The 27982-nt window shown below is 42.5% G+C and overlaps 1 protein-coding gene across 5 annotated transcripts in view; it reads left to right on the plus strand.

The window, feature by feature from the left end:
- Positions 1–27982, plus strand: part of NTRK3 (neurotrophic receptor tyrosine kinase 3) — a 402674-nt gene that overhangs the window by 337237 nt on the left and 37455 nt on the right. The window contains exon 16 of one of the 5 annotated variants that reach the window (XM_037987726.2): positions 16146–16220. The exons of the other annotated variants lie outside the window; for them this stretch is intronic. Coding sequence (XP_037843654.2) covers positions 16146–16220 — 75 coding nt within the window. The remainder of the gene's footprint in view (positions 1–16145; positions 16221–27982) is intronic. 5 annotated transcript variants of the gene reach the window in all.

Here is a 27982-nt window from a genome sequence, read left to right on the forward strand (position 1 = left end):
TGTTAGACACCTAATAAAAGTATGAATGAATGAAGTCAGAAAGGGAATTTGAAATTAGGAAATAGGTCACTCCAGACCAAGAGAAATCTAGACAGATAACCAGATGCTCACTAAGGGGAGGTGAGCCTTTGGAGATGATGTGGAATGCAGCAGTAGGCAGCAGGAGCAAGTCTTATCTAATCAAGCAGTTCATTATCCTGGGAGAATGTTCAGAGGAGGCAAATGAGTGATGGTCTGAGTCAGGGATGACCCACTTTAGGTTCTGGTAGAAGACAGAACTGAGTGTCTAGGACATGATGGGGCAAGTATGCTAAAATCCAGGTGGACACACAGGTGTGGGTCATAAGCAAGTCTGGCAGCAGGTAGTGAGGCACTGGATTCTAAGCTGGAGATTCTCTGTCAGGGTTCCCATAAACTCCTAGAAAGACAGTAACAGTAATCCTTAGGAAGTGGGAATCATTTAGAACAAGCCAATCTTACGGGAAGAATATTCGATTTTATGGATATCTTCACATCCCCATAGCAGATGAAAAGTTGCAAGTTCTTGGACGCACACTGCCTTGGTTTGAATCTCTGCTTCTATAGTTCCTGACTGTATGAACTTTGGCAAGTTACCTGTCCTTTCTGTGCCTTCAACTGTAAAATGGAGCCAATATCCCCTATCATATGCATTTTCTGTAAGGACTAAGAGTTAATAAATATAAAGCTCTTAGGATGATCAATAATAAATAAATATTAATTATTGTCTTAGTCTGTTCTGTGTTGCTATAACAGAATACCACAGAATGGGTAATTTATTAAAGAAAGAGATTTATTTCTTATGGTTCTGGAGGCTGGGCAGTTCAAGATTGAGGGGACTCATCCAGTGAGGGCCTTCTTGCTGTGTCATAACATGGCAGAAAACATCACATGGCAAGAGACCAAGAGTGGGCCAAACTTGCTTTTATGATAAACCCACTCTTGTGATAACAAACCCACTCTCATGAAAACACCATTAATCCATTCATGAGGGCAGAGCCCTTCCAATTAATCACCTCTCAAAGTTCTCACCTCTCAACACTGTAGCATTGGGGATTAAAGTTTCAACACAGGATCTTTGGAGGACATTTTCAAACCCTAGCAATTATTGGAGCTAAAATATGAATGCTTTCTCCGATTTCCAAATGGACAAGGCTTACCTAGATGTATTAGTTAAGGTAAGTCAACTGCTGTAACAAATAGATACTCAGGTATATAATGCTTGCAACAGAAATAGAAATTCATTTCTAGGTCACATAACAGTATGAGTAGGTGAATTCACTGGAGGAGTAGTCCTCTGCTCCACCATCATTCAGGCTCATGGAGCTCTACCCTTTTCCTTGTGTGGAGTCCTTGGTCATGCTAGGCATTTATGTATGTCCCAACCAGCTAAAAGGAGAAACTGGCATGAAGGAATGTGTGTGGGATGTTGTTAATAGACCTGGCCTGAAAGTGGGGACTAATCACTTTCTTTCCTGGCAAGAACCCAGTTATATGACTTTCCTATTTAAAAAGGCGGCTGAGAAATGGAACATAGCTGTGTCCTACATAGAGGAGAAAAAACATGAATTGTACTGCATAGCTGGCAATCTCTGCCAGAGTTAAGGATGAAGAAAAACTACATTCTCTTTTAACATTCCATCCCAACAGCAAATCATCCCATATCCGATGATTTATCAGGAAAGATAGGCCAAGCTGTTCTTACTCTGTATTGCTACTCCAATCCTGAATGTGGACATAGTTATTTTGCAAGGCCCCCTTTTCTATTCTGCTTGCAAACTCTTGGTGTCCCATGCTTTTGTAAGCAATGGAAGAGCTTGGTCCCACCTGCCATCTTGGTGCATTGATTCATCATCCAGGAGAAGAGTAAATTCAAGAAACTCCATCCTATGAATTGGGTGGGGGAAAGAAACAATGCTCCAAATCAAAGGGAATATACGTTAATAGATAAGAAAATACATCTAGAAGAAAAACAGGGAAGAAATACAAACTAGAGCAACTTCTATTCCAAATCCATGATAGTAAAGGAGCAATCCAGAGCTTGTCCAAATTCTAACTGAATCCATTCAGTATTGTCTAAAGAAGGGTTATGTCCTTGACTAAAAGCCTGGGTTGTTCTCCACCAGTAGGTCAAAGGATGGCGGGGGGCTTGAGAAACTCTAAGACTTCCTAAAATTATATGAGCAATATTGAGCGGGGTGTTGTATTTCATTTTTTGTTTTTTGAAGGTTCAGGGCTTTTAAGAGGATCCTAAAGATGTTTATGGCCCATTGACTTTACTGGAATGAATTTCCCAGCATGTCAGTCCTGAGAGAGCAAGAGAGAGATCCAGGGAATGTACCAATATGAGAGCTCTAGAGGGCAGCCCCCTCATTAGTTTAATGGGAGGACCTGAGGTAAGAGCAAAGCTGAGGTTTATCAGATGCTCTCTATGGTGCCTTCCAGTTTTATGATCAACAAGAACATTGACTGATCACTCAGTCACCAGAGCTGACAGCCTGAGGCTCCTCTAAGTCTTTTTGACCAGTTAGTTCTTGGCTTCGAGTCGGGAGCAGCTCTTAGATGAAAGTCAAGTGGTTGGCAGTGTACTGAAGAGAGCTAGTGGTCTATGAGATAACTGGTTTTAGGTAATTTTAAAGGTAAAAACAAAAGCTAATGATGGTAATTTGAAGCAACTGACTTTTAGGACCACAGGGTTCCACCATGCTTTCTACTCTTCATTGGAACTTTGGGAATCTCACTTAGTAAGTGGCACCTCTCTTCCCTGCCCAGATGATGTGTCTGAGCCCACTGAGGCAGAGAATCCAGGCAGATGAGGATTATAAAGTACACTTGAATAACGATAGAATTGTTGCAGATGGTGGTTTCAGTGTGCAGTAACAATTTTTTTTTTTTTTTTTAACCGAATCCCCATATTAGACATTCCAACTCAGTCATAGCAGCCTGGGAATATTGCAGACTTTGTTCTTAAGAGGCAGAAGTTTTGCTGCTCATTTCTCCTCTTTGTAGGGAGAAGATACTCATCAGAAAGGGGAAGCGGTTGTGACCCCATGCCCAGTCCCCAGAATCAGACAAATTCTTTCTCCCAAGGGGTGAGTTTAAGACTGGAGAGCTGTCCCTTCCTTAGACCTGTTACTCCAATAAGGTGTCCCTCTGGTTGGAAGCCTGAAACAGTGCAAAGAGGAAGGGATCTGTCACAACTCTATTCATGTCCACATAGACAAGCAGCTGCCAGCTACATTCAGAATCATCTAGTTCCTTCCTCTGAGGCCAGGAGTAGGGAGGCTTGACCCCTAGCTTAACTGGTGCTAAAGGATTAGCAGCTAGGCATACTAGTTCTTGAGGGATGCTGACCCTGTTTGGAGAGGGCTTATCCAGATTTGTCCCTTTGGTTTTAGCCATTAGGTGCTCCTAAGTAGACCCAGGCACCAACGAAGAAGAAGTGATGCTGGCTGTCAGGAGATGAGGGTCTTTCCCTGGCTGTCCAGTGACCAGACTCTGTTTATTGTGCTTGATTCTTCCTTTGCTGTTTTTGAAATATCCTAATAATCTTTAACCATGGTCCTATTTATATAGAGGAGAACAATGGAGGAGAGTTGTATTCCATTCCCAAGGGAGTGGTTTTCCCAAAGTTTTAAAATAAAATTTTATTTGAGAGTAATTTTAGATGTACAAAAAAGTTGCAAAAATTGTGTAGAGAATTCCCATATCCTTCACTCAGTTTTTCCTCCTGTTGACATCATATGGAACCAGGGTACCTTTGGCAAAAAATGAGAAATTAACAGTGACACAAATTATTAACTAAACTGCAGACTTTGTTTGGATTTTACCAGCTTTTCCACTAATGCATGTTTTACTGTCTCAGGATTCACTATGGGATACCAAACCAATCTTATTTAAGGGCAGCGGAACTACCGTGGTCAAAGCAGGGGTGAGGGGTTGGATCCCCCCGTTGCACACAGTCTCTCCTTTGATACCCTATGCCCTCGATGCACCCTTAGGAGCCTCCAGGTCTTCACAGTTCAGATTTCTGCAACAGAGATAGGTGGGCTATAAGACGCCCTCTTGCAATACCAAGCCCAGAGGTGCTGAAAAACCCTATTTTGTGAGCAAATTATGACTTCAGATTCTTACAAAAATCCTTTAGAACTGTGCAGTCTGGTGCAGCCATCTTCATATAGCAAGTGGACAGGGCTGGAGTTACCTTTCTCTGCTGGAGTTTAGGAGTCTAGAGGAAGGTATGGGGTCTTTTTAAATTCCCAGCCCTAAACCATGTGTTTGTGCTCTTCTTCAGCTTTGGGAGAGGGTGCCCTGTGCTAATCAGGAGACATGGCTACAGACTGGAGAGACTTCCAAGTGGAACTCAGAGCTTTAGTTGCCTGAGCATCTGCTGTAGGACTGGGTGTCGTGATATGTACATCTCAAGTGAATTTTGAAAAACAACTTAAATGCTAAGAGCTATTAAGTTGTACAAAGCTGCAGAGGGAATGAACACAGAAGGAGGTGTGTGGGATACATTTATGCTAATTATAAGCATTACAATCTTATTTCCTTGATTAAAGCCAGTAGAGCTGCACACTAATTATGTACAAAATATCAGTCACTTTGGAATACAAAAGTCTGTTGAGGGACAGGGCTGATATTTAGGACATCTTGGTCTCAGTGCCAGTTCTGTGTCCATGTTCCAAATCAGAAATTTGACTTTCATCTCTAAAATCTGGAGTTTGGATTCCAGTCATATGATCTCTTTGGGGTTTCGCCTTCTATGGAACTAAGTTCTGTGTGTAATGATAAGTGAGAAGGAGCCTTGATTTTTTTAGGATAGGAGGGAGACATGGCCAAAGGTATAATAATAACGTCAAAGTTGTGTTAACCAGTCTTTACTGTTGCTTTGACCCTAGACCTTAGCTATTCCACATCTCAGTCCCTTTTTTCCTTCCTGATAAAATAAAATAACGAACTCCAGTTTTGAAGCAGGTTCTTCTACATTACCTAGATCTAGTTTAGTGACTAAAGTTTAATTTCTGCTCTGCCATCTTCTTCCTCTTTGAGATATTGAGGATAATTGGCCAAAATTCACCCTGGTGGGTAGAAGAATTATCTGAACTGAATTTCTTTGTATTCTTCCAGGGATGAGGATTATCTAATTATTCCTGTTGTATCTGCACTCCCATACCTCCATCCTTTCTAGACCATTTTATACTTTATTTCAATATGGTGGTAATGCTAGGGATATCTACCTGCAACTCAGGCATTCTGAAAAGTATAGAAGTGAACACAGAAAAGAATCTGGTATTTTCCACCCTGGGACACTCCAGCAATCTAGAGTAAAGATGACCTGGAGAGCACATGATGACCAGGAGGTTGAGGTGCAAAGAACCAGACTCTAACAATGAAGTCATGAAGTTATTTTGTGAATTCTCCCTGCAAAGGCCTGAGAATATTAGTCCTGGGAATTACCCTCCCATTTTTGTTTATGGGCTCTTGGCAGCCAGTGACTAATGTGGGAACTAGAATGCAAGAGTAGAAGCCAAGAAGCCTAGATTCTGTCTCTCTGCCATGACTCCTGACATGGAACAGATCCCTTTCTTGCCCAGGACCTGAGTTTATCATTTGTAAAGTGGACATTTCTCGTCTTTCTTCTACACTGTTGTGAGGCTTTTCATCTTTTCACAAGTGCTGGCCACACCAATAGTATTATTGTCTGCTGCTGCATGGAAACTAGGTTGAGAGTTTGTGGGAGGTACTCAACTTTCCTCTTTAGATACATACATGGCTTCACTGCTTCTTTTCCTGGACTGGGACTGAAAGGACTGAGTCCCAGTTTAGTCACTCTGTTTCTTTGATGACATTGTCTTTAGATCAGTGTTCTTTACCTCAACTCTAGTTAACACTTGCCTCTCATGAGGTTAAATTAGATGCTTAGTTTGCAAACACATTTGCTAACCCTGTCCATGTTGGTTTTTTCCTACCCTCATACCACACTCCCTAGCCATTAGCAAGGCCCATGTGAGAGGGATGGAATACAATTCAATTCCTTGTCCATGTGCTAAGATGAATAGAACACAAGGAAATAAAAATCTCATGGGGAATATAAGAACAGATAAAAATGTGTTGCTCTACCATAAGCTAAAGGGAGGCAAATTGTATACAAGGCAGTTACAAATGCCTAAAGCTTAACTAAGTAGAGGAATGACATGGGTCTTGAGGGGTTGGTTGGCAGTCTGGATTAAATTTTAGGAAGATATTTCCATCAGAGAGGTTAGCATGAGCAAAGGCATGAAGGCAAGGAAACCAGGAGAATGATCTAGAATGGTGTGTGATTCAACTGGCCAAAACTAAGGATCTGTGGAAGATGCATGGAAAGAAATGTTGGTAAAGGAAAGACCACCATGGCAGCTTTTGAAAGGCCAACTATTTTGGCTTAGGTAGTCAACGGACAGTCACAGAGGATTTGTCATCTGTTGAAGTATAAATCAGGTCATATGTAAGGACAATTCATAAGGCAGTGGCATGTGGGATAGATTGCTGGAAACCAAAACCATAAAGGCAGGCCATCACATTGGCCCAGGAAAGAGGCAGTGATATCCTGTGCCACAGTGGTAGCCATAGAGTATGGAAGAGAAGCCATTAGAATCCATGGGCTCAGGACTATGAACTGGAGACTGGCTGGTCCCACAGGGTTAAAGCCACTTGCAGTTTGTAAGGGGTAACTATGAAAGAAAAAAAAAAAACACATTAAAAAACAGTGAAATGGAGAGGTCTTCATCCTTTTTGAGGATGTGTCTTCATCCATTTTGAGGTGCTATAAAAAACACCTGAGGCTATGTAATTTATAAAGAAAAGAGATTTAATTGGCTCATATTTCTGAAGACTGTGCAAGGAGCATGGTGCCGGCATCTGCTTCTGGTAAGGACCTCAGGAAGCTTCCAGTCATGGCAAAGGAGGAGCAGGAGTGTCACATGGTGAGGGAGGGAGCAAGAGAGAGAGGAAGGAGGTGCCAGACTCTTTAATGACTAGATCTCATGGGAACTAAGATTAATAACTCACTTACTTTCTGGAGAATGGCACCAGGCCATTCCCTCAGGGATCTACTCCCGTGATTCAAACACCTCCCACCAGGCCCCACCTCCAACACTGGGAATCAGATTTCCACATGAGATTTGCATGGAACAAATATCTAAGTAAACCAGGATAGATTTTTAAAATTTCATCTTTTAGGCCACCAAGTCCATTCTGCATCCTTAAAGTGTTAGAAACAACTGAGCAAATGCCAAATCATTCAATTTTAAAGAAATATATAGCTGGAAGGAGGCTTAAATGTCATCTATTTCACCCTTGTGGCACCAGGCAGAATAGTCTCAAAATCATCCCAGACAGATGGTTTGCTCGCTCTATTCCACTGCATCTTCTGGTATCCCACAGGTTTCCTTCCTTATTCCTTCCAGCTGTGGCACAGGAAAGCTATTTTCAGTAAGAGATTTGTCTTTTTCTTTCTAACTATTAACATTCTTTAGAAGTGGGAAGTTCTCAGTTATGTCTAGCGAGAATCCTACCTGCTACCATCCTATGTCCTTAGTGGAGATAAATGTGGTTTATATTATAAAACAGACATTACAAGACTCAGAAAAACTACGAAGAACCTCAATGTGACGAAAATGGCCTTGTGGCCAGTTGCAGTGGTTCACATCTGTAATCCCAGCACTTTGGGTGGCCCAGGCGGAAAGATCAGTTGAAGTTAGGAGTTTGAGACCAGCTTGGCCAACATGGCGAAACCTTGTCTCTACTGAAAATATGAAAAATTAGCTGGGCATGATGGTGCATGCCTGTAGTCCCACATGCTTGGGAGGCTGAGTCAGAAGAATCACTTGAACCCGGGAGGCAGAGGTTGCAGTGAGCCGAGATTACACCACTGCACTCCACCCTGAGCAACAAAGCGAGACTCTGTCTTAAGAAAAAAAATAGCCTTGTGCTTTTCATAGGTAATTGGTTATATTTTTTGCATTGGTTGTATCTTGACTGGTGGAGGACCAGTGGAATAAAAATCTTTAGCCCCCTAATCCTGCCAAAAAATAATAACCTATCTCTGAGAGTGGTTTCCAGTTATCTCCTAAACTTAGTCTCTTCTCTGTGCAGTTTAGAAATCCAGTTATTTTCTTCTGTCAGTGAAGGTGGTGCAGGCATGAGGACTGACACTAGGGAAAAAAGATGGGGAAGATACCCCATAAGAAAATTCTGAGACCTTAAGGCATGCTTATATTGGATTCTATCCTCAGGAAAGGAGAGGAAAAGGCTGAAGGAGACTATTGAATCTGGTGTTGAGTCATTCACATCTCTCTACTCCTGTGGAGGGCCCTTATGGATGTATCATAACAGGATCTCCTTTTCCTTCCTCAAGTTCAAAAGGCCTTTTTTTTTTTTTTTTTTTTTTTTTTTCTCCTGAGACAAACTGAATATATAACATATAAAGATACATAAATTTCCATGCAAATATCTTCTTTACCAGCTGTAATTAAGATATTTGCATGTAAAGAGAATGTTGTGTTCCCTTGACTTCCTCCTGGTAGGGAATTGTATTTCTCTCATAATCCTCAAAGCCCAAGATTTTGTGACCTGTCTGTGTCTAAACAGAAGGAGGAGGAGGAGGAATCAGAGGACTGGATCAATATAAAGCATCTGAAATTCAGAACTTCCAGCACAGTTTTTACTCTTGGTTGTTTTTTTCTAGGCTTTGCTAATCTCAAAGAGCAAAGTTGGAGGTAGGAAAGTTGATAGCCCCAGAGCAGGTGGGCCAAGCACCGCCTGACATTGCAGTCAGGCAGATATTCAATTGAATCACTGAGCTTCTGCTGAGAGCTATTTGGCCTTAGAAAATTTACTTAAATTCACTAAGACTTAGATTCTTCATCTGAAAAAAAAAAAAAAAAAAAGAACAATTTCTTCTTTTGTGCACATTAAATAAGATAAGTATTCAAATTGCCAGTACCCATTAGGCACCCAATAGATGGCTATTATTCTATGTAAAAGAATAAGGTAGACATTATATACCAGAAATTTTAAACCATTTTAAGTTACAAGCCAAGGTTTTCTCTGTGATGGATCTTTAGTGCTGGATGCTAAAATTAGAGAGGAGAAGAGCCTACTCAAGAGAATTTAGGGAACTTTAAAATAAAAAAAAGCCACCCACTCTTCCAGGACTGGTTTAGACATTTGAGTTGATCTGTTGGAGGCCCAGGAGGAAAGAGAAAACACTTTTAGGCATCTGCAGAAGAGCTTTTCTATTGTGGAGTTAGTAGATACAACCAGGAGCTAATTTTTCTAACTGTGGACCATGAATTCTGCAGTAGACAAACGTCTTCAGAATTAAAGCCTCGTTCTCCAGATGTCCTTAGTGTGTGCTGCTGCTCCTCATCATCCCAGAGGGAGAGCTTAGGGTGATGCACCTGCCCTGGAGCCTTGGGGATAGAGAAAAGACTGGCTTAAGTCCAACCCTACCTCCTTTCTTGTTTCATTGGCTATATGATAGTTATTGCTTATTATTATGCATAACATGAAATATGCAAGTATATGTGCTTATGCATAATGGATATGCAAGTGCTTTGTAAACTGTTGGTTTGAGTGCTGGTGGTTTTGTCACCACCACCACCATCACCACCACCCCCATCACCAGCATCATCACCAATACCATCACCACCACCACCATCACCAACATTATCACTATCACCAACGCCACCATCACTGACATCATTACCAATACCACCACCACCATCACCACCACCATAGCCACCACTATTATCACCATTATAGTCTGGGCTTAGTAAATAACTATGTACACCCTGGAAAAATAAATTGAATCCATCAATGTCCCCAAGTTGACTGGTAGGGGGTGATCTGCACTCCAGCTCTCCAACTCTGCCAATCATCACGACAACCTTGGTTGCCTTCCTCCATTGAGTCATGCTCTCCAGCCTCTTCAGCCAGCTTGGAACTTTGATTTGTGGCCCAGTTTGTTCTTGTAGTTGGTCATTTCCTTACCCAGTGGGTCAATCCACAACTTCCTGATCGTTGTATTTATTTTTTTCACATCCTGAGACACTTGTGTACATGTCTGTTCAATACTTTACTAAAGCATAAGTTCCCTTGAAGGCAAAAGAGCTCACCCACTTTTAGCACAGTGATTTCTACAGTAAAAGTGCTTAATGAAAGTTACTTAATTAAAAAATACATAATACTATATTAGATGTTTGTAATGGGAAAAGAATAATGTCCCCACTTACCTAAATCTTCTTACATGAATCCTCATGAGTCCCCACTCACTGGGCGCCAATGGTATGTGTATCTGAAAGACGCACTGGTATCACTAAGAGAAAACCAGCTGCATCTGATTCCCTGCCAATGGCCCTGACATCTGACATCTGCTTATCAGTGCAGGGGACTGGAGAAGGTCTCACAATAATTAAAATACCCATAAGAATGGAGTTAGCACAAAAAGGAAATGTATTAAGGCACACAGAGAATCACATTATTCAAAGGCCATAGAATCAAAGCATTTGTTCTCAGTAAGCTAGTCTATGTGGGAAGCCGGATCATAATGCGAAAGTTGCTTAAAGAGGAAAAAATCAGAGCAAGGATGTTAGAAGAGTCAAATAATCAATGACATCCAGCTAAGAAAGCCTAACAACAGTGTTCCTGGCTTCTCAGCAGGTTCAGAAATACTCCATGTCTTTTGCCTGAATCCTCCTCTCTCCCTTGTCCAGAGCCAGGAAGGGATGAACATCTCCACCATGCAATTCCAAGGCTCACTCTTTCCCAGGTCTCCAGGACCAGCCAGTGCCCCTTCTGAGAGATATATTATTTCTTCATCTGCATCAATCAGGGCACAATGCAGCCATGATAGTCTAAGAGCCTCAAGATTTTTCAGACAACCTTGGATATACATCCATGTTTTCATTCATTTTCTGCTGATCGTAAAGAGGCCAGTTATATTTTCTTCATTTCCAAATGTTTGGGAGCCACTTTATTATAGCCCCTAATGCTTTCCATGTCACTGAATTGCTTTCACACCTAAAAATGAGTCCTTTTGTTGCTTGCAAATCTTATTGCCTTGATACCTAGTATTATATGCCCCAGGAAGGGTAACTATTAATAGATTCCAAGTGCCTTTTCTGATTGACTGGTGGAGATTGCCCAGAGTGGAGTGATGAGAAGAATTTGGTGGCTGTATCTAGGATCAGTGAAACAGTGGTGATCAGCTGGTGACATCTGCCATGAAAGTAGAAAAGAGGATTGGTGGCACGTGTGTCCTGTTTTGACACATGTCATCGTGAGCAGTGCTCTAAATTCAGGGATTCCGCTGGACCCTGTTAGGCATGCTCTAACCTTGGATTCACACAAGTGGAGGGATTCTAATGTGACATAGGTTTTGAGTTTGAGTGCACCTGTGTTGAAGGATCATATTCAGAGAAAGGGGTTTGCCAAGTGGGTCTGCATTACTGGGGCTAATTTACCCATCACATAAATGAGACTAGCATCCCCAAATTCTGAATTATCTTCTACTGGCCTTTCCCTCACATTTCAACTAAATAGCTGGGTTTTTTTCTTCTTTTCTTACAACTTGTATATAGCAAAAGTGCCTTGTTTCTGGGTAGATTTGATTCCTTATTATACACTGCCAAGGTGTTTGGTAGTCTAGATGCAGCTTTCCCTGCCAGCTCTATGCCATCATCTCTGAGCCAACTTTTATCATGTACCAGCAGGATCTTGAAACATATATGTTTTTTACTTTTTGGAAAGTCGAACAGCCCAAGACCAGGGTTTGCTGCTAGAGTTCTGCTCCCAAGCAGACGTTGATTCAATTATCAACATTCTTTGGATATGGTCAATGCATTTTTATTACTCCACCCAACTGTTTTATAAGAAATTTGGGCAAGCATCTACACTGGCAATCTTGTGAAATCCTGACAAGAAATGAAGTTGGAGGTCATCTTTCAAACCCACTTATTTGATAGATGAATACATTGATTGCCAGCCAGAGAGAGAGAGAGAGTGAGCAGATGTTCCTCAAGATCACGCATCTGGTTAGTGGTAGAATGAAGACAAGGACATTGGTCTCCCTTCTTGTGAATTTTGTGCTCCTCTCTAATCACCATCAAAGTGCTATGAGATCAACAGGCTGGCATGATTCCCCCTATTTACAGACAAGTAAATTAAAGCTCAGAGAGATTAGTGATCATTCCCCAGACTGTACAATAAATGAGGGGTGGAATTGGATTTGTTGTTCCGGTTAAGTTAGGTTTTTCAAGGGATGAGAGTTTACTTGTGAATAGAATGTTTAAAGAGCATACCAGTAAAGCGCAGTCTCCATGAGGTTAAGTAGAAGTGTGAACTTGTAATAATTGAGTTCCATGATTTATTTTTCTAATAAGGCTTTGTGGCAAGGCCATTCAAGACAAAGGAGGAAAACAGGGTGACCCAAGCCTAGTCAACACGGCAAGCAAAGATACTTTAATTTAGATACTTTGGGCTCTCCAGTATAACCTTAAAGCAAACAGTAGCAATGTGATTTGAGGTGATTGTTGTCTGTAAAATGTAACACAGATTCAGTGAAACTGAAGGGCGAGGAAGGAATATTAGAAGCAAGAGAGGTGGTGCTCAGTGTTGAGGAGTATTGTCCTATTGCCTTGAAATGTGTTGCAAGAAGTAATTGTTTTAATGTTTGTTGTGAAAATGTATTCTCAAGAACTTTGGTTAACACATATTCACTCACAGTAGCTTAGAAGTTCTTTAAGGGAAGTATTCATTCCTTATTTCACCGATTATATAACCCTTGTACCTAGGACTGTACATGATATATGGTAGACATTTCAATTTCATAAATGTTTATTAAATGACATAAACAAGGAGACAGGTGTTCTTCTCAGTGAATAACTGATCTGGAAAGATGCTCAAGGACCCTAATTTGGAACAATCAGAGATTACAAAGTCAGGTTTCAGTACAGAGATGTATGGAGGGGTTGTCCTCCACTATTTTGGTGCAATGAGTGGACTCTACAACATGTTCCTTACCCACAGGGGTGGCAAGATTAGAAAACTCTAGAGATAGTTTACACTCAAGGGTGGTGAAGCACGGTGCTGCAGGAAGTTACTCTTATTGTGTGAAAATGGAACAGACCATCCTACAAGATAGTGGGTTCTCCATTCCCAGTGGGTTTCCAGAAAATACACAGGACCACATTATACAGATGCCTGTGCTAGACATGAGGTTTCAGTAGATGATCTCAAAGTTTTGCTTTTCTCTAATTCTGAGATCCTAAAAGCCAACTCTACAACAGAGATTGCTTAGATAAGGGCAAAGTGGTAGAGCAATTTAAGGACTCATAATTATGCATGTGACAGGAACTGTGTCGAGTATATATTTTCATGATGCTATGAAATATTAGACCAAATTCACCCTTTGCATATCTACACATTCACAGCCTGAATCCTTTCCCACTTCACTCACACCTCAATACCTGTCACCTGCCCTGTCTCTTGTCTATCCCTGTGACTGTGTTTACCTTGCTCTGAAGGCTTTCTTGAGGCATTTCTCCCTCCTTTCAACTCTAAAAATCCACAATCCATCCTACATTAAAGAAAAATCTTCATTTGACCTTTCTGTCCCTTCTAACTTTGTCTGTCTGAGTACTGAAATAAGTACTTTTCATCTTCTGTCTTAATTTTTTGGGCTTCTGGTCTTACCACTGAATTGAATCTGCAGTTTTGGGGTCACTAATTATCTCTCACGACCAAATTTAAATTTCTTACTTCAAGTCTAACCCTTCCTGAACTACGGTTGAATGACCTGATTAATAATTTCCCCTTTCCCCCACACCCCCTGCAACTGCCAATACTGCATAGTATTCTTGTTGAATGCCTCAGTAATGCTTTGTTCCACAAGTTGTAACCATGCCTGGTCATTCTTTCCCTGTTCCATTGGTTTCTCTCCTTCCTCTCGTTTTAAGTTTGGGTGCTGCTATTTTAGACATCTGCTTTGCAAACCTCATGCACTCACATGGTTATAACCCCTTTTTACTTTTACACAGAATCTGTTTGAAATTTACATTTGCAGCCTCCACTTCTTCTCTCTTTGATTGCTTAATCTGTAAGCCTCCCCTGGAGAGTTCACTGGAGATTGAAGCATGACATGTTTTAAATAAAACTTACCATGACCTCCTCCTGCTTCTCTGAGTGCTAGCACCTCAGCAACCATTAGCATCCGTGAAAACTCTCTTGGGAGCTTCCCAAAGGGGAGTCATTTCTGAACCTGTCTCTTTATCATTAGCCTGCTGTGTCTTTCCTTATAGCACCTCAGTGCCACTTTTTCTTTGCATGTTGGCAGGAGCTGCCCTGGTCCATGCCTGGTCAGTCCAAAACCTGAATCTATGCACACACCTTCAGGCTTGGAGCTCTTCCCCCAGGGGTCCTCAAACGTCCTTATCCCTCCTGTTTCTTTGGAGCCTTGAGTGAGTAAATCATCATTTCACCAAAATATAAATTTCTTGCCCTGGCCTACTAGGTCCTCAAGCCCCTGCCAGTCTCCTTCCCCACCCTCCACAAGAAGGCCCCCTTGGCTCCACCCCAGCCAGTCTGGCCCTGGTGACCCAGTGCCAGTTGCTCATTTGTACCTTTGCATGAGGCCCTCTGTGTTCATTTGTTCGGGCTGCCATAGCAGTGCTCCACAGACTGAGGGCTTCAACAACAGAATCTGATTTTCTCACTGTTCTGGAGGCTGTAAGTTCAAGATCAAGGTGCCAACAGGGTTCGTTCGTTCTGAGGCCTCGCTCTGTGTCTTGCACATGGCTGCCTGCTCACTGTGTCCCCACGTGGTCACCCATTGCGTGGTTTGTGTTCTAATCTCTTCTTATAAGGACCTCAGTCCTATTGGATTAGGGCCCACCCTACAGACCCCATTGAACCTTAATTACTTCTTTTAAGGATCTCTCTCCAAATACAGTCATATTCTGAAGAACTTGGGGTTAGGACTTCCCCATAATAAGCATGTGTTGGGGGGCACACAGTTCAGTCCATCACACCTCCTCTTCCCAACTGCCCATCTGTCCTTTCTTTCATCTCTCTCTTCATTCTTTCTCCCTGTTCATCCCTCCCTGCTATCAGCACCCAGCAATCCCCATTTCATTGTCTTCACTGGATGGTCTTTTCAGCCTCACCCTATGAGTTTGTGCACAGGGATGTGTTGCTTCATGAACGTGCCTCTCCTCCAGGTCATTCCAGTGCTGCTTCTCTGCCTCTGAATTGATTGAGAGCAGGGACTGTGTCTCTTGTCTCTTGCACACAGTCCTTGACTTGGAAACACTTGAGAAATGTCATTGCTAAGTTACTGTGAGTCCCTCCCCCCACACCCCCCTCCTGTTACTTCTCAAGAGGCCTTTCAAGCGAAAGGCCTTGCTTTGGGGCTTTTTTCCTTAGTGGTGATGGATAACACAAATGCTAACTCCGTGGACAGCAAGGAGGAGGAGGGCTGAGGCTCCACGCTGGTGACATTCAGTGAGCTAACCTTTCCAAATCAGGAAGGAAAGGAGAGGGAATCTGGGTAGCCATAAAAGCAGTGGTGAATTCAGGGATTTTCTGTGGGACACACTAAGAAAAATAATTATCTCAGAAGCTTTGGAGAAAGTGCTGTTTCTTTGACCTAAGGGGTTGAAGATTCTAGATAGAACTCACTTCCTCTCCAAGCAGTAGGTTGGCTGGGAGGCTCCTGCTGGGAGTAGAACCAAGCCCGTGGAGGGAAGCCCATTGTGTCTTGGTGTCCCACAGAGGAAGACAGCTGGGTGTCACGTGCTGGGAGTGGCGTTATGATGTGCTGGCTGAGCCCCAAGTGCATTGCATTTCTGGGCGGACTCCAGAGTGAGGGTCTTGAAGGTGGGTTGCTGCGGTCTTCTGCTGTCCTCCCTAATGACGCAGGGCAAATGTTTGAGGCTGTGCCCAGGATAGACACACCATTCAGTTAAAGATCCCCCTGCCTTCCTAATCCTCCCTCCTTTCATCCTCCCATGCTTCCTTCCTCTCCCTTCATCCCTTTTCTTCTCTCTCCCCCTCTGCCCCTGCTCTCTCGCCTCATTCACTGTCAGGAAAGGCCATGCCAGAAGGGCCTGTTCAGCGTGGCGTGGCAGCGGCAGAGGCTAGCAGCAACGGCAGCTTCCACAGTGAGTCTGGATTTGATTTCTGGGACCAGGGGGCTGGGCAAGGCAGTCCACACACAGACTGACAGCTTGCAGGCTTTGGAGAGGCACTTCCATGGGCCGGGGCCTGCTTCCAACCTCTCTTTCCTTGCCTCCCACTGTGGGGCATCATTTAACTTCCATGGAAGTTTCCTGCCAAAGCCATTGATGTGCTTGGGATGTCTCATGGGGAGACAGCATGGTGGGGGGTGGCGGGCCATAATCTGCTAAAATTAGATGCACAGCCGGGAGAGCCGCCGGAGTTGACATGGCTGCCAGGGCTTCTGTCCAGACCTGTGCGTGTGGTGGAGGCTGGAGGCTCTGCATGGACGATGGTTTGGCTGCTTTCTTGCATTTCAGGAGGTGTGACCTTGAGTTTTGAGTACACTTTGGGTGCCTACACTCCATAGGAGACTCCTTATAAGGACATAAGAATGCTCTAAGTGCACAGACTAGAGGGTCTAAGAACTGGAGGTCTCCCCGTTGACCTCAGATGAAGCATGGTCTAACAGGCTTGATGCTCAGGATGGTCATTACAGATCCTCCATGACTGAGTCAGATCCCCCAGTGCTTGCAGGGAGGCTTTTGCCCTCCCCATTTTAATTTCTATGGTAATTTCTGGCAGGGAGATGGACATACTGCAGAGTCAGTCGAAGTTCCATCTGTCTTGCCTTGATCGTCAGACTGCATTGGATGGTTTCCTTCCACTTTTTGCTTGGGGGCTCTTTTCTTCTATTTGGGAAATGGTTCACTTGGGAAAACAAAACCACAGAATTCACCTACTCAGTCTTAAAGATCCAGCCCAGACTAAGAAGATACAAGTCCTGCTTGCCATCTTGAGAGGCTTTCCACAGGCCAGGGGCTGCTTCCAAACACTGACAGGGCATGCGGTAGTTAAGTGAGTTCTGAAGTAGGAAGCTTCTGATTTCTAATATACAGTATTATCCTGATACTGCAGTCTTATGGACAGGTGCATGGGAAGGAAGCCTTTTACAATTTCATTCATTTCTCTCATAATTTGGTTAGGGAGGTAAATTAAGCATAGCCTCCCAGGTTCTCTCAGGATCAGTTTTATAGGTTTCTCTTCCTGACACTGCTCCTAATAACAGCATGAAAGTTTAAGATTTTCAGTACTAACAACTGTGTATAGCTAGGGTATATCAGAGCAAACATGCTTGGCAGCCTTATGAGAATTTTGCAAGCCGAACCATTATAGAAGATTAATCAATCTCTTATGCTTTTAGAATATTATATGTATTTCAGTCACATCAGGTTCAAACTCTTGGTTTTAGGAACTGACAGGTTGCATTAAAATATCAAATTTGTCAAATTTATTAATTAATTTCAACAAATATTTAATATTAATCTACTGTGTGTGTTTGATTGTCTAAAGTTGGACCCTTCTGAGAATGAAAAGGGAAGCTATTATTAATTAAATAGGAGCTACAGGCATAAATTTAGACCTTTCTTGGTAAATTGGGGCATACAGTCATTTTATCCATGTATCCTGAGTTATTGTTGGTGCCAGCGATACAACTATGAATAAAATAGACAAAAATCACTGCTCTTACTGAGGGAGTTAAAAAAATAAAGATAAAGTCTATAGTAAATTTAAGAGTGATAGGTTCTTAAAAGAGAAGTAAAGCAGAGAGGAGAAAAAGAAGTACATGGTGGTAGTAATAGTAGAGGTGTTGGTGGTGGTAGTTAGTGTTGTGTGTGTGTGCAGTTTAGGTAGGGATGTCAAAGCAATTGCATTGCTTAAAGAATACGATATATTTTAGTTTATTTAGTTTCTCCAAGGAGGGCTTTCATGGCTCAGCTAAACCTTACTGCATGGATGAAATCATATCTGAAAATTCTGAGTCCAAATGAAGAAATACTCACAAACTTCATGACGACAGAAAGCAAAGAGAGAAAACCAGGTGGCTGTGGCATTGGACGGATACCTTGTCTGCTTGATGATCAGCACAGGTTTCATCTCCCTCTGGCATCACTGAGATGGCATCAGTGGCTGTGGATTCATGTATTTGGGGAGCATCTTTGTAGAAAGTCCCTTAATCTCTGACTTGTGCGGGCCATTCAGAGCATCATAGGGCCCTTCCTTCTCCCATCTGCCTTTCTGTGGGGTAATGGGAGGACAGTTTACATCTGCTGAATACCTGCTCTAGCCAGGCACTTTGATAGGGGCTTTGAGTAAATTAATTTGTTTAATTTATGCTGTTCTCATGAAGACATTATTATAGTTCCACTTTGGGGATAAGAACACTGATGTTTAAGCTCAGAAATAGAAAATGGTGGAGCCAGGATCTAAATCCAGGTTGAATTATGTCTGAAATTCTGCCTTTATCAGCCTCAGCATCTTTCCACAGATACCAGTTGACAGGAAGTAGAAGTAAGAAAAGGACTCACGGTGTGACATGAATGTCCCATGTGTAGGCTGATTTGCATGGCTGGGTCAGGAGCAGTAGATGTGTTGGGGTGGTTGTCCATATCTTTGCTGATTGCGCATGAAGGCACAGCAACTACTGCTGCTTTTTTTGTGTGTTGTCACTGGAAATGGGGATTGGCATGGAAAATTTTGGGGGCATGAGAGTAAATCTTCCTGTGTGGCTTCTCTCCTCAACTGAGAGGAGGCTTAACTTCAGTGAGTCAGGGTTCCTGGGGCTCACGCACGTTGGAAGGAGGGACCATGCATGGTGTCTGTGTATAGATAATAGAGGTGGGGAGAATGCATGCAGAGTGCTGAGACTGAACAAAGGTTTTTCAACAGGGGTTTGGGCGAAGAGTTGAGTTTGAAGATAATCCTAAATTTCCTGTCTACCTTTGTGAATGGAATCCACAGACTGACCTCATCCGGTCTTAGGATGCTATTAGCAAGAAATAGGATGTCTCTGGACCACATCTCAGATATGATGGTTATATTTAACCTCAATATCACTGTGTAACGTTGCATTTATTTGTGGTATACTTTCATATATTTCCCAGAAAAAAAAATAGGTAGCCTGTTGTTGTATGCATAATATGGTAACCTCCTGATAAGGTTGTGTCAAGCAAATCGCCATTTAGATGCACAAGAGAGACCTGTTACAACAAAGAATTATTTTGGGATGCCCATAACCCTCTCCAGTTTTCCTTTTGTGATAAAGGAGAAAATTTCTACCTGTGATGCTGTACTTTCCTTGGAGTTTTAGAGCATATTTATCCCAGGGTCTCAATGCATGTCAAGGCAATGTCTCTTAGTTTCACAACGTGTGGCATAGGGGTAGAGAGAGGCCATTACTCTTGTCATTTGGCAAGGATTTCCTTTTTCATTACATTGTTACCATCACAGAAATATACTCCAAGCACTGGAATGTCCCTTGCTGTGGTCTTCTAACTATTGGGTAGGGTTACCTCATCACGTTTTGGTTCTTTACCACTTAGGAACCCTTGTCTAGTTTCCCCCATCATTTTGATACTTGAGGGCTGAGGAGGAAAGCATCATTCATCTTCCTCCATAGGATACTCCACTTTCACTTACTTGAGTTCTCCCTCTGGTAAAAACAAATAAGCAAGCAAATTAGCTTTTCTTCTAAAATGTTAACTCATCTCAACACAGTTGGCTTCTCTCTTCTTCATCTGTGTGCTCTGTGGAGTCCCAGCTGGGAATCAGGGTAAAGATGAGAAGTGCCTGGTTATATTTCAAACTGACAAGGATAGTCATTCTTTTTCTGGTTACATATGGGCTGCCCTGCCACTCACACATACAAGATATGTCTTAATTCCAGAAGAGCTTAGCTGAAGCTTAAAAGAATAATACCCATGCCTTAGACACAAGTCTGCAAGGGCACCTGGTCATGAGTGTGCCTCGGTCTGGGAATCTGCTTAGAGACTTGGTCATAGACGCATCCTTTACAGCAGCATGCTGGGATTTCAGGGGTGAGATGAACCTAAGAGAAAAGATACCAAGAGATCCCAGAGGCCCATATAAAAAGGCTTATTGTGGCCAGGCGTGGTGGCTCATGCCTGTAATCCCACACTTTGGGAGGCTGTGGCAGACGGATCATGAGGTCAGGAGATCAAGACCATCTTGTCCAACATGGTAAAACCCCGTCTCTACTAAAATACAAAAAAAAAAAAAAAAAAAAAAGCTTATTGTAGATTCATTCTAGCTGAGCATGTCTTGGTCATAGGTCCTTTAAAGCAGCATGCTGGGATATCTCCTCATCCAAACAAAGTTGGTATTTCTAAGGAACCTAAGGACAGATACCTGTTCATTTCCATGTCCAGGGTACACAAGGAGAGCATAAGACAAGCTTTTTTCACCCCTCTTGGCATGCGAGTGTTTTCCAGCCATCACTGAGGTTGTGAAGAGGGTCTGGTTGCAGTGAAGTTAGCTATAAGCTAGAGAGTATTCTGAAACCCACTAGGACTTTCCCAAAGTCAAACACCAATGTGGTTTAACAGTTTTGAAATTGTGGAATGTGGTTTCCCCCCTTTTCTTTGCTATCCCAACTCTTGTGATTCAAAATCATTAAGACTGGCCTTTTGGGGAAAACTAATACAGTCCCCTGTGGAAGATGCCTGTGAATGTATATGGTATCACATGTCCTCATTAGTTCAGGGAGTTTGGTTGTCTGTTCTTAGTCCCAGTCCTCTGAGTTCTTAACTGGAGATTTATCCAGAGATAAGAAATCTGCCCATTAAATAGTAACTAATCTTTGAACTCTCAGTTGCCTTAGCATTTTGCTTTCTGATGATCTGAAGAAATATAGTGTCTCAAAGCAGAGCAAGCCCCTAGAACAGGATGATAAGAGGTGCCTGGAATGGAGTGGGGCTCAGGTCTTCAAGGGAAGGAGTTGTGGGAGCTAAAGGGAAGATGATGGAGGAGGGGAGGGAATCTTTCTGGTTGTGCCATCCAGGACCACTCACTGAGAATGTTATCCTAGTCTCGTGATGGGACTTCTTGGTATGCATCTTATCTTCAAAGTTGGTCAAGTCCCTTTGCTTCCGCAATTCTTTTGGGACAAATGACTCATGAGAAATTCATATGACTACGAGAATTGTGACACCGCCTCCTGTCTGGCGATGATGTGGGTTCTGCTATTTCTGGGCTGGTGCCCACCTTTCTTGAGCCTTAGCTAGTTCCTCTGATTAGTGCTGCCTCCTCTCTTCCTGCTACTTGTGGCTAGCCCTAATGGAAAGTAGATGTCTGAGGCAGCCTCCAGGCAGATGCATCCGGCTGAAGAATCCTGGCACTGGGGCAAATGCAGCCCTTCAAGGAAAGCTTTTAGTTCAGACGCTGGTCTCAGAGCCCACATTGTGAACTGTGTCCTGTGAGGCTTTATGGCCAGTGAAGCTCTGGCATATGGGTGCAGGCATGCAGGGTGGGGAAGGAGCAAGGGGGAGTCAGGGTGAAAGGAGGCTTATTGTAGTTTCATCCTAGCTGGGCGTGTCAGTTTTTACATGGGCCTCTGGGATGTCTCTGAATCTTTCTCTTTGGTTCATTTCTAGAAATAGACATTTTATTTCTAGAAATAGAAACTAACTTGAGAGTCGAATTTTCTAGTGTTTTCTCAGGATTTTTTCAGCTGTGACAGAAAACTCTCTACCTTAAGCAAGAAGACAATGTACTGTCTTTATAATAAAATTTTTGTTTTCCAGGTTTAGGAATTATTTCTAGTGTTGGCTTCATTCTAAGACCTAAGTAACGTCACCATGTAGAGCCTGTTACTTCTCTCCCTTCTTCCTTCTAATCTCTACTCTGACTTCTTTCTGTAATTTCGTCATCATTCTCTGCCTCTCTCTTTGTCGGCCCAAGACCATGAACTTACAGAAAGAGATGTTAATGGGAAAGATTTCCAAACAATCAAGGCTAATGAATTTTGAAAATTATGATGATAAATGCTGCCGCAGTTGAACAGATTATCTGGGACCTAGATGTTCAGTAATGAAGACTTGTCCTCATCAGGGAGGCCTTGCCATCCGGAGCCCAGCTGACGAGGTGAGAAATTATCAGTGCCATTTTTACAAGAGTGGGACTGGACCTTATGCAGAGAAAAGCTGCAAGAGAAAAGCACAGGAAGCAAAGTCCATGACTGGTGCTTTTTTCCAATCTGTCTATGGAGGAACATAGATATTTTCTGATGTCATCTTTATGAGCGCTCTCTGGGCTGGTGTAGGTTCCCATCTTACTTCATTGAATCTGCTGATTTAGATATTTCTGAATGAACATTCCCCTTCAGCTTTTCTGAGTGTTTTCTGGGTGTTTTATATAAATCAAATTTACAGGATTTCTATCACATTATCCAAAATCTGCCACCCTAACCCATCAATTTACATGCCTTAAAACATTTTTACTAATGAGTCTTTTTTCAATTTAGAATGTATAAGAACTTTAACTTGGTGGTGAATAAGAACATTGGTTTTGGAATCAGAATAATTTGGGTATAAGACTTGGATCTTTCTGTCTCAAGCGTTTTTGAATAAGATGCTAACCTCTTCCTCTCCTTTCCCTTTCTTCTCTCCCTCTCTCCCTCCTCTGCACTTTCCTCCTTCCTTTCTTCCTTTCTCAATACAATGCTGGTGACAATAGCAGTTTTCAGAGCCAATGCGTTTTAGGAGGATTGAGTGAAGCAGTGCATTTTAATTCATTTAGCATATATCCTAGCACAGTATAAACATGCAATAAGTTGATGTTCTGTATCCCTGTTCACTGGGACAAGAACTTAGCCCCAAAGAACTTGACTCCCAAACTTGGAATGCTGAAAGCATCTCTTTCTACCTCTGTTATGGTGGAGACCAGAGCTTCAGATAAATTAAGATGAGAGCTCTACCCTTGGGGATTACCTACCCCAGCACTCAACCTGGCTTGACTTTTTGGGGACCCACTAGGTGACCCTGAGAAATATACTTCATCCCAGTTTCATTAGCCTAAAAACAAGAAGTCCACTTGCTCAAATTCCCCTTCTATATTTTTTGGAAACAGGAATGTGTGTAACAGAGGAGGAATGCCTTTGAATAACAACTCTCCAACTGTGATTTCTGGCTTCACATTTAAGACTTCCTTGTAGGTTCATCCTCAGAGCAGTCCTCTCCTGCCTTTTGACCTTGAAGGAGAAGCCAAGAGGCAGGGCTTGTTTATAAAGAGAGATGGAGCAGCCCACAGCTGCAGGCCTCAGATTATGGCCTGGAATGCCAGATGCTGCATGGAGGTACAGCTCCTCCATCTCTTTCATCTGAACCTGCCCTTGGCTTACACCCTTCACTGCCGAGAGGCACCCCAGGACTCAGTTGCAGAGTAGCAGGCTGTGTGGAACGAAGTGGACCCCAGAGCTCTAACCTTCTTACAGGGCCAGGAGAGGCATCCAAAGGTTATCCAGCCTCCACTTGACCAAATCATCCCATTTTGGAACTGGATGATACCTAAAGGTCAACTAGTCGAACTCTTTCCCTCACCCTACCAATTATGCAGATGAGAACACAGGAGGCCAGGGGTGAGCCAGGAGGTATGATGCAAACTAAGACAGGGTCCTGGAGCTCCTGATTTCTGGCCTATGCTCTCCTTCACTGCCTACAGCAGACACACACACATACACACACACACACACACACACACACACACACACCCTCTGTAAAGTCAGGCTGCTGAAGCTGCAGATGTTAGGAAGGGCCTTGAGTTGAGCTTTCTTTCAGTGTTCTTGATGTCCTGATTCAGATGAGAAAATTATGTTTTCAACAATCTCATGCAATTTTTGAGCAGACAGGAATCTTAGAAAAACTCTGGTCTGACTATGTAATTATTCCAAGTATGAACATTGAGACCAAAAGAAAGCATGGGCTGCCAAGGCCACAGGATGGCACACTGGTAGAACTGGGACAAGAACCCAGATGACCTGAGTCTCAATCCAGTGCTCTTTTCACTCCGATTCCTGGCTTCTCTTGGTGCCAGACCTTCCCTCTGGCTGCCTCCATCCCAGGATGCTAGAGATGCCTCTAGGCCTTGCCAGGGCTGTGTGGCTGGGTTAATTGATACCCCTTTCCTGGCATTTCTCAGGGGACAGCCCAACTAGAAACCTGTGGTGCTTAAAAAGAGTGGTGGTACTCTTATGTTGATGAATCACCTTGCAGTTCCCAGAGTGCTTTGACTGCTGTTACCACCCAACCTCAGACTTTCTTGAGAATTTAACCCTGTTATTTTTTCCAAGTTGAATCCCCACTTTTAAATGAAGATAAAGGACTTCATCCACTGTTTCATGTCTGTGGTCCTGCAAGTGATCTGTGAGCTCTCTCCTCTCAGGCACCAAGCATCCTTCCTTTAAAATTAAAGGGTCTTTTTTCATGACTCAAAGAAAAATCCCATTTTCCATTGGATGAAGACTGCATTCAACTCCCAAGAAAGCTTTAGGTGTGTGAGCAGGCTAATTGTGTCCACCTTCTCCTTGCCCGTATCAAAGCTCCTCCAGCAGCCAGTCAGTGGATGGATGGGAAATTTAGCTCCAGCTCAGAGACGCTAGATAAGGCAGCCTGTAGCCTATGAAGGACTTGTGTATTCTTTATGTCATCTCCCATGATGTGCATCCGATTTCCCTTTGCCTGGGGATGTGGCCATCAGTAATAGGTTTCTGCTGTGCTATGTATTGTTCACTGAAGAAATTAAAATATGCAGTGTTCCTGGTCCCCCTTTTTGGGCTTCCTCTCCAGCTACTTCTGGCATTTTCTGTTGGCAGTTAATAAAACAAAAGGGGGTCCCAAAGGGTGGGGTCTCCCTCCAACTAGAATGGTTAGTTTGGAGTGGTTTGGAAGTAGAAGATTTTACCTCTAGGTAAAGCTGCGCCTTTCTGGCTGATCTGTCCAACCTGCATTATGTGCCCCGACAGACAGAGTTCAAATGCTTCATGAAGGGCGCAGGGGATTAAGGGCATAGAAATTGAGGGGGTGGGGGAAAGAGAAAGTACGAGTGGGTCTCCATTTGCTTATTGTAGCAGCACAAACAAGCAAAGACTTATCTTTCCTCAAGACAGCCTTATGTTGAAAGAGCTACAGTCCAAGACACTTGAAAATTACTCCCTAATCCAGCCTAAATCTGTATCATCCCTTACCACTAATTATGCACACATACAAGTTCCAAAACAATCCCTTATCTTGTTTAAATCCTGGACCCAGAGAATACCTCTTACAAATATTTATAAGATATTTATACAACACTACTGACACCATTACAACTCTTATTCATCCCAATGACTGGACTGGCACTTGGTAAGCCCCAATATATGTTAGTAAGTAACAGTTGCAATTAGAGTTGTAATGGTGTTAGTAATATTGTTTGCTAATAAATATTTGCAAGAAGCATGCTCTGGGTCCAGGATTTAAAAAAGATAAGGGATTGGATTGGGAATTTCTATGTGTGTCAGCCTCCTGAGTAGCTGGGACTACAGGTCTGTGCCACCATGCCCAGCTAATTTTTTTTTTTTTTATTATTATTATACTTTAAGTTCTAGGGTACATGCGCATAACGTGCAGGTTTGTTACATATGTATACTTGTGCCATGTTGCTGTGCTGCACCCATCAACTCGTCAGCACCCATCAACTCGTCATTTACATCAGGTATAACTCCCAATGCAGTCCCTCCCCCCTCCCCCCTCCCCATGATAGGCCCCAGTGTGTGCTGTTCCCCTTCCCGAGTCCAAGTGATCTCATTGTTCAGTTCCCACCTATGAGTGAGAACATGCGGTGTTTGGTTTTCTGTTCTTGTGATAGTTTGCTAAGAATGATGGTTTCCAGCTGCATCCATGTCCCTACAAAGGACACAAACTCATCCTTTTTTGTGGCTGCATAGTATTCCATGGTGTATATGTGCCACATTTTCTTAATCCAGTCTGTCACTGATGGACATTTGGGTTGATTCCAAGTCTTTGCTATTGTGAATAGTGCCTCAATGAACATACGTGTGCATGTGTCTTTATAGTAGCACGATTTATAATCCTTTGGGTATATACCCAGTAATGGGATGGCTGGGTCATATGGTACATCTAGTTCTAGATCCTTGAGGAATCGCCATACTGTTTTCCATAATGGTTGAACTAGTTTACAATCCCACCAACAGTGTAAAAGTGTTCCTATTTCTCCACATCCTCTCCAGCACCTGTTGTTTCCTGACTTTTGAATGATCACCATTCTAACTGGTGTGAGATGGTATCTCGTTGTGGTTTTGATTTGCATTTCTCTGATGGCCAGTGATGATGAGCATTTTTTCATGTGTCTGTTGGCTGTATGAATATCTTCTTTTGAGAACTGTCTGTTCATATCCTGTGCCCACTTTTTGATGGGGTTGTTTGTTTTTTTCTTGTAAATTTGTTTGAGTTCTTTGTAGGTTCTGGATATTAGCCCTTTGTCAGATGAGTAGATTGCAAAAATTTTCTCCCATTCTGTAGGTTGCCTGTTCACTCTGATGATAGTTTCGTTTGCTGTGAAGAAGCTCTTTAGTTTAATTAGATCCCATTTGTCAATTTTGGCTTTTGCTGCTGTTGCTTTTGGTGTTTTAGACATGAAGTCTTTGCCCATGCCTATGTCCTGAATGGTACTACCTAGGTTTTCTTCTAGGATTTTTAAGGTATTAGGTCTAACATTTAAGTCTCTAATCCATCTTGAATTAATTTTCATATAAGGAGTAAGGAAAGGATCCAGTTTCAGCTTTCTACTTATGGCTAGCCAATTTTCCCAGCACCATTTATTAAATAGGGAATCCTTTCCCCATTTCTTGTTTCTCTCAGGTTTGTCAAAGATCAGATGGCTGTAGATGTGTGGTATTATTTCTGAGGACTCTGTTCTGTTCCATTGGTCTATATCTCTGTTTTGGTACCAGTACCATGCTGTTTTGGTTACTGTAGCCTTGTAGTATAGTTTGAAGTCAGGTAGCGTGATGCCTCCAGCTTTGTTCTTTTGACTTAGGATTGTCTTGGCAATGCGGGCTCTTTTTTGGTTCCATATGAACTTTAAAGCAGTTTTTTCCAATTCTGTGAAGAAACTCCTTGGTAGCATGATGGGGATGGCATTGAATCTATAAATTACCTTGGGCAGTATGGCCATTTTCATGATGTTGATTCTTCCTATCCATGAGCATGGTATGTTCTTCCATTTGTTTGTGTCCTCTTTGATTTCACTGAGCAGTGGTTTGTAGTTCTCCTTGAAGAGGTTCTTTACATCCCTTGTAAGTTGGATTCCTAGGTATTTTATTCTCTTTGAAGCAATTGTGAATGGAAGTTCATTCATGATTTGGCTCTCTGTTTGTCTGTTACTGGTGTATAAGAATGCTTGTGATTTTTGCACATTAATTTTGTATCCTGAGACTTTGCTGAAGTTGCTTAACAGCTTAAGGAGATTTTGGGCTGAGACAATGGGGTTTTCTAAATATACAATCATGTCATCTGCGAACAGGGACAATTTGACTTCTTCTTTTCCTAACTGAATCCCCTTGATTTCTTTCTCTTGCCTGATTGCCCTAGCCAGAAATTCCAACACTATGTTGAATAGGAGTGGTGAGAGAGGGCATCCCTGTCTTGTGCCAGTTTTCAAAGGGAATTTTTCCAGTTTTTGCCCATTCAGTATGATATTGGTTGTGGGTTTGTCATAAATAGCTCTTATTATTTTGAGGTACGTTCCGTCAATACCGAATTTATTGAGCGTTTTTAGCATGAAGGGCTGTTGAATTTTGTCAAAAGCCTTTTCTGCATCTATTGAGATAATCATGTGGTTCTTGTCTTTGGTT

This window comes from Chlorocebus sabaeus, chromosome 29 (assembly GCF_047675955.1).
Source record: "Chlorocebus sabaeus isolate Y175 chromosome 29, mChlSab1.0.hap1, whole genome shotgun sequence".
NCBI classification, from domain to species: Eukaryota; Metazoa; Chordata; class Mammalia; order Primates; family Cercopithecidae; genus Chlorocebus; species Chlorocebus sabaeus.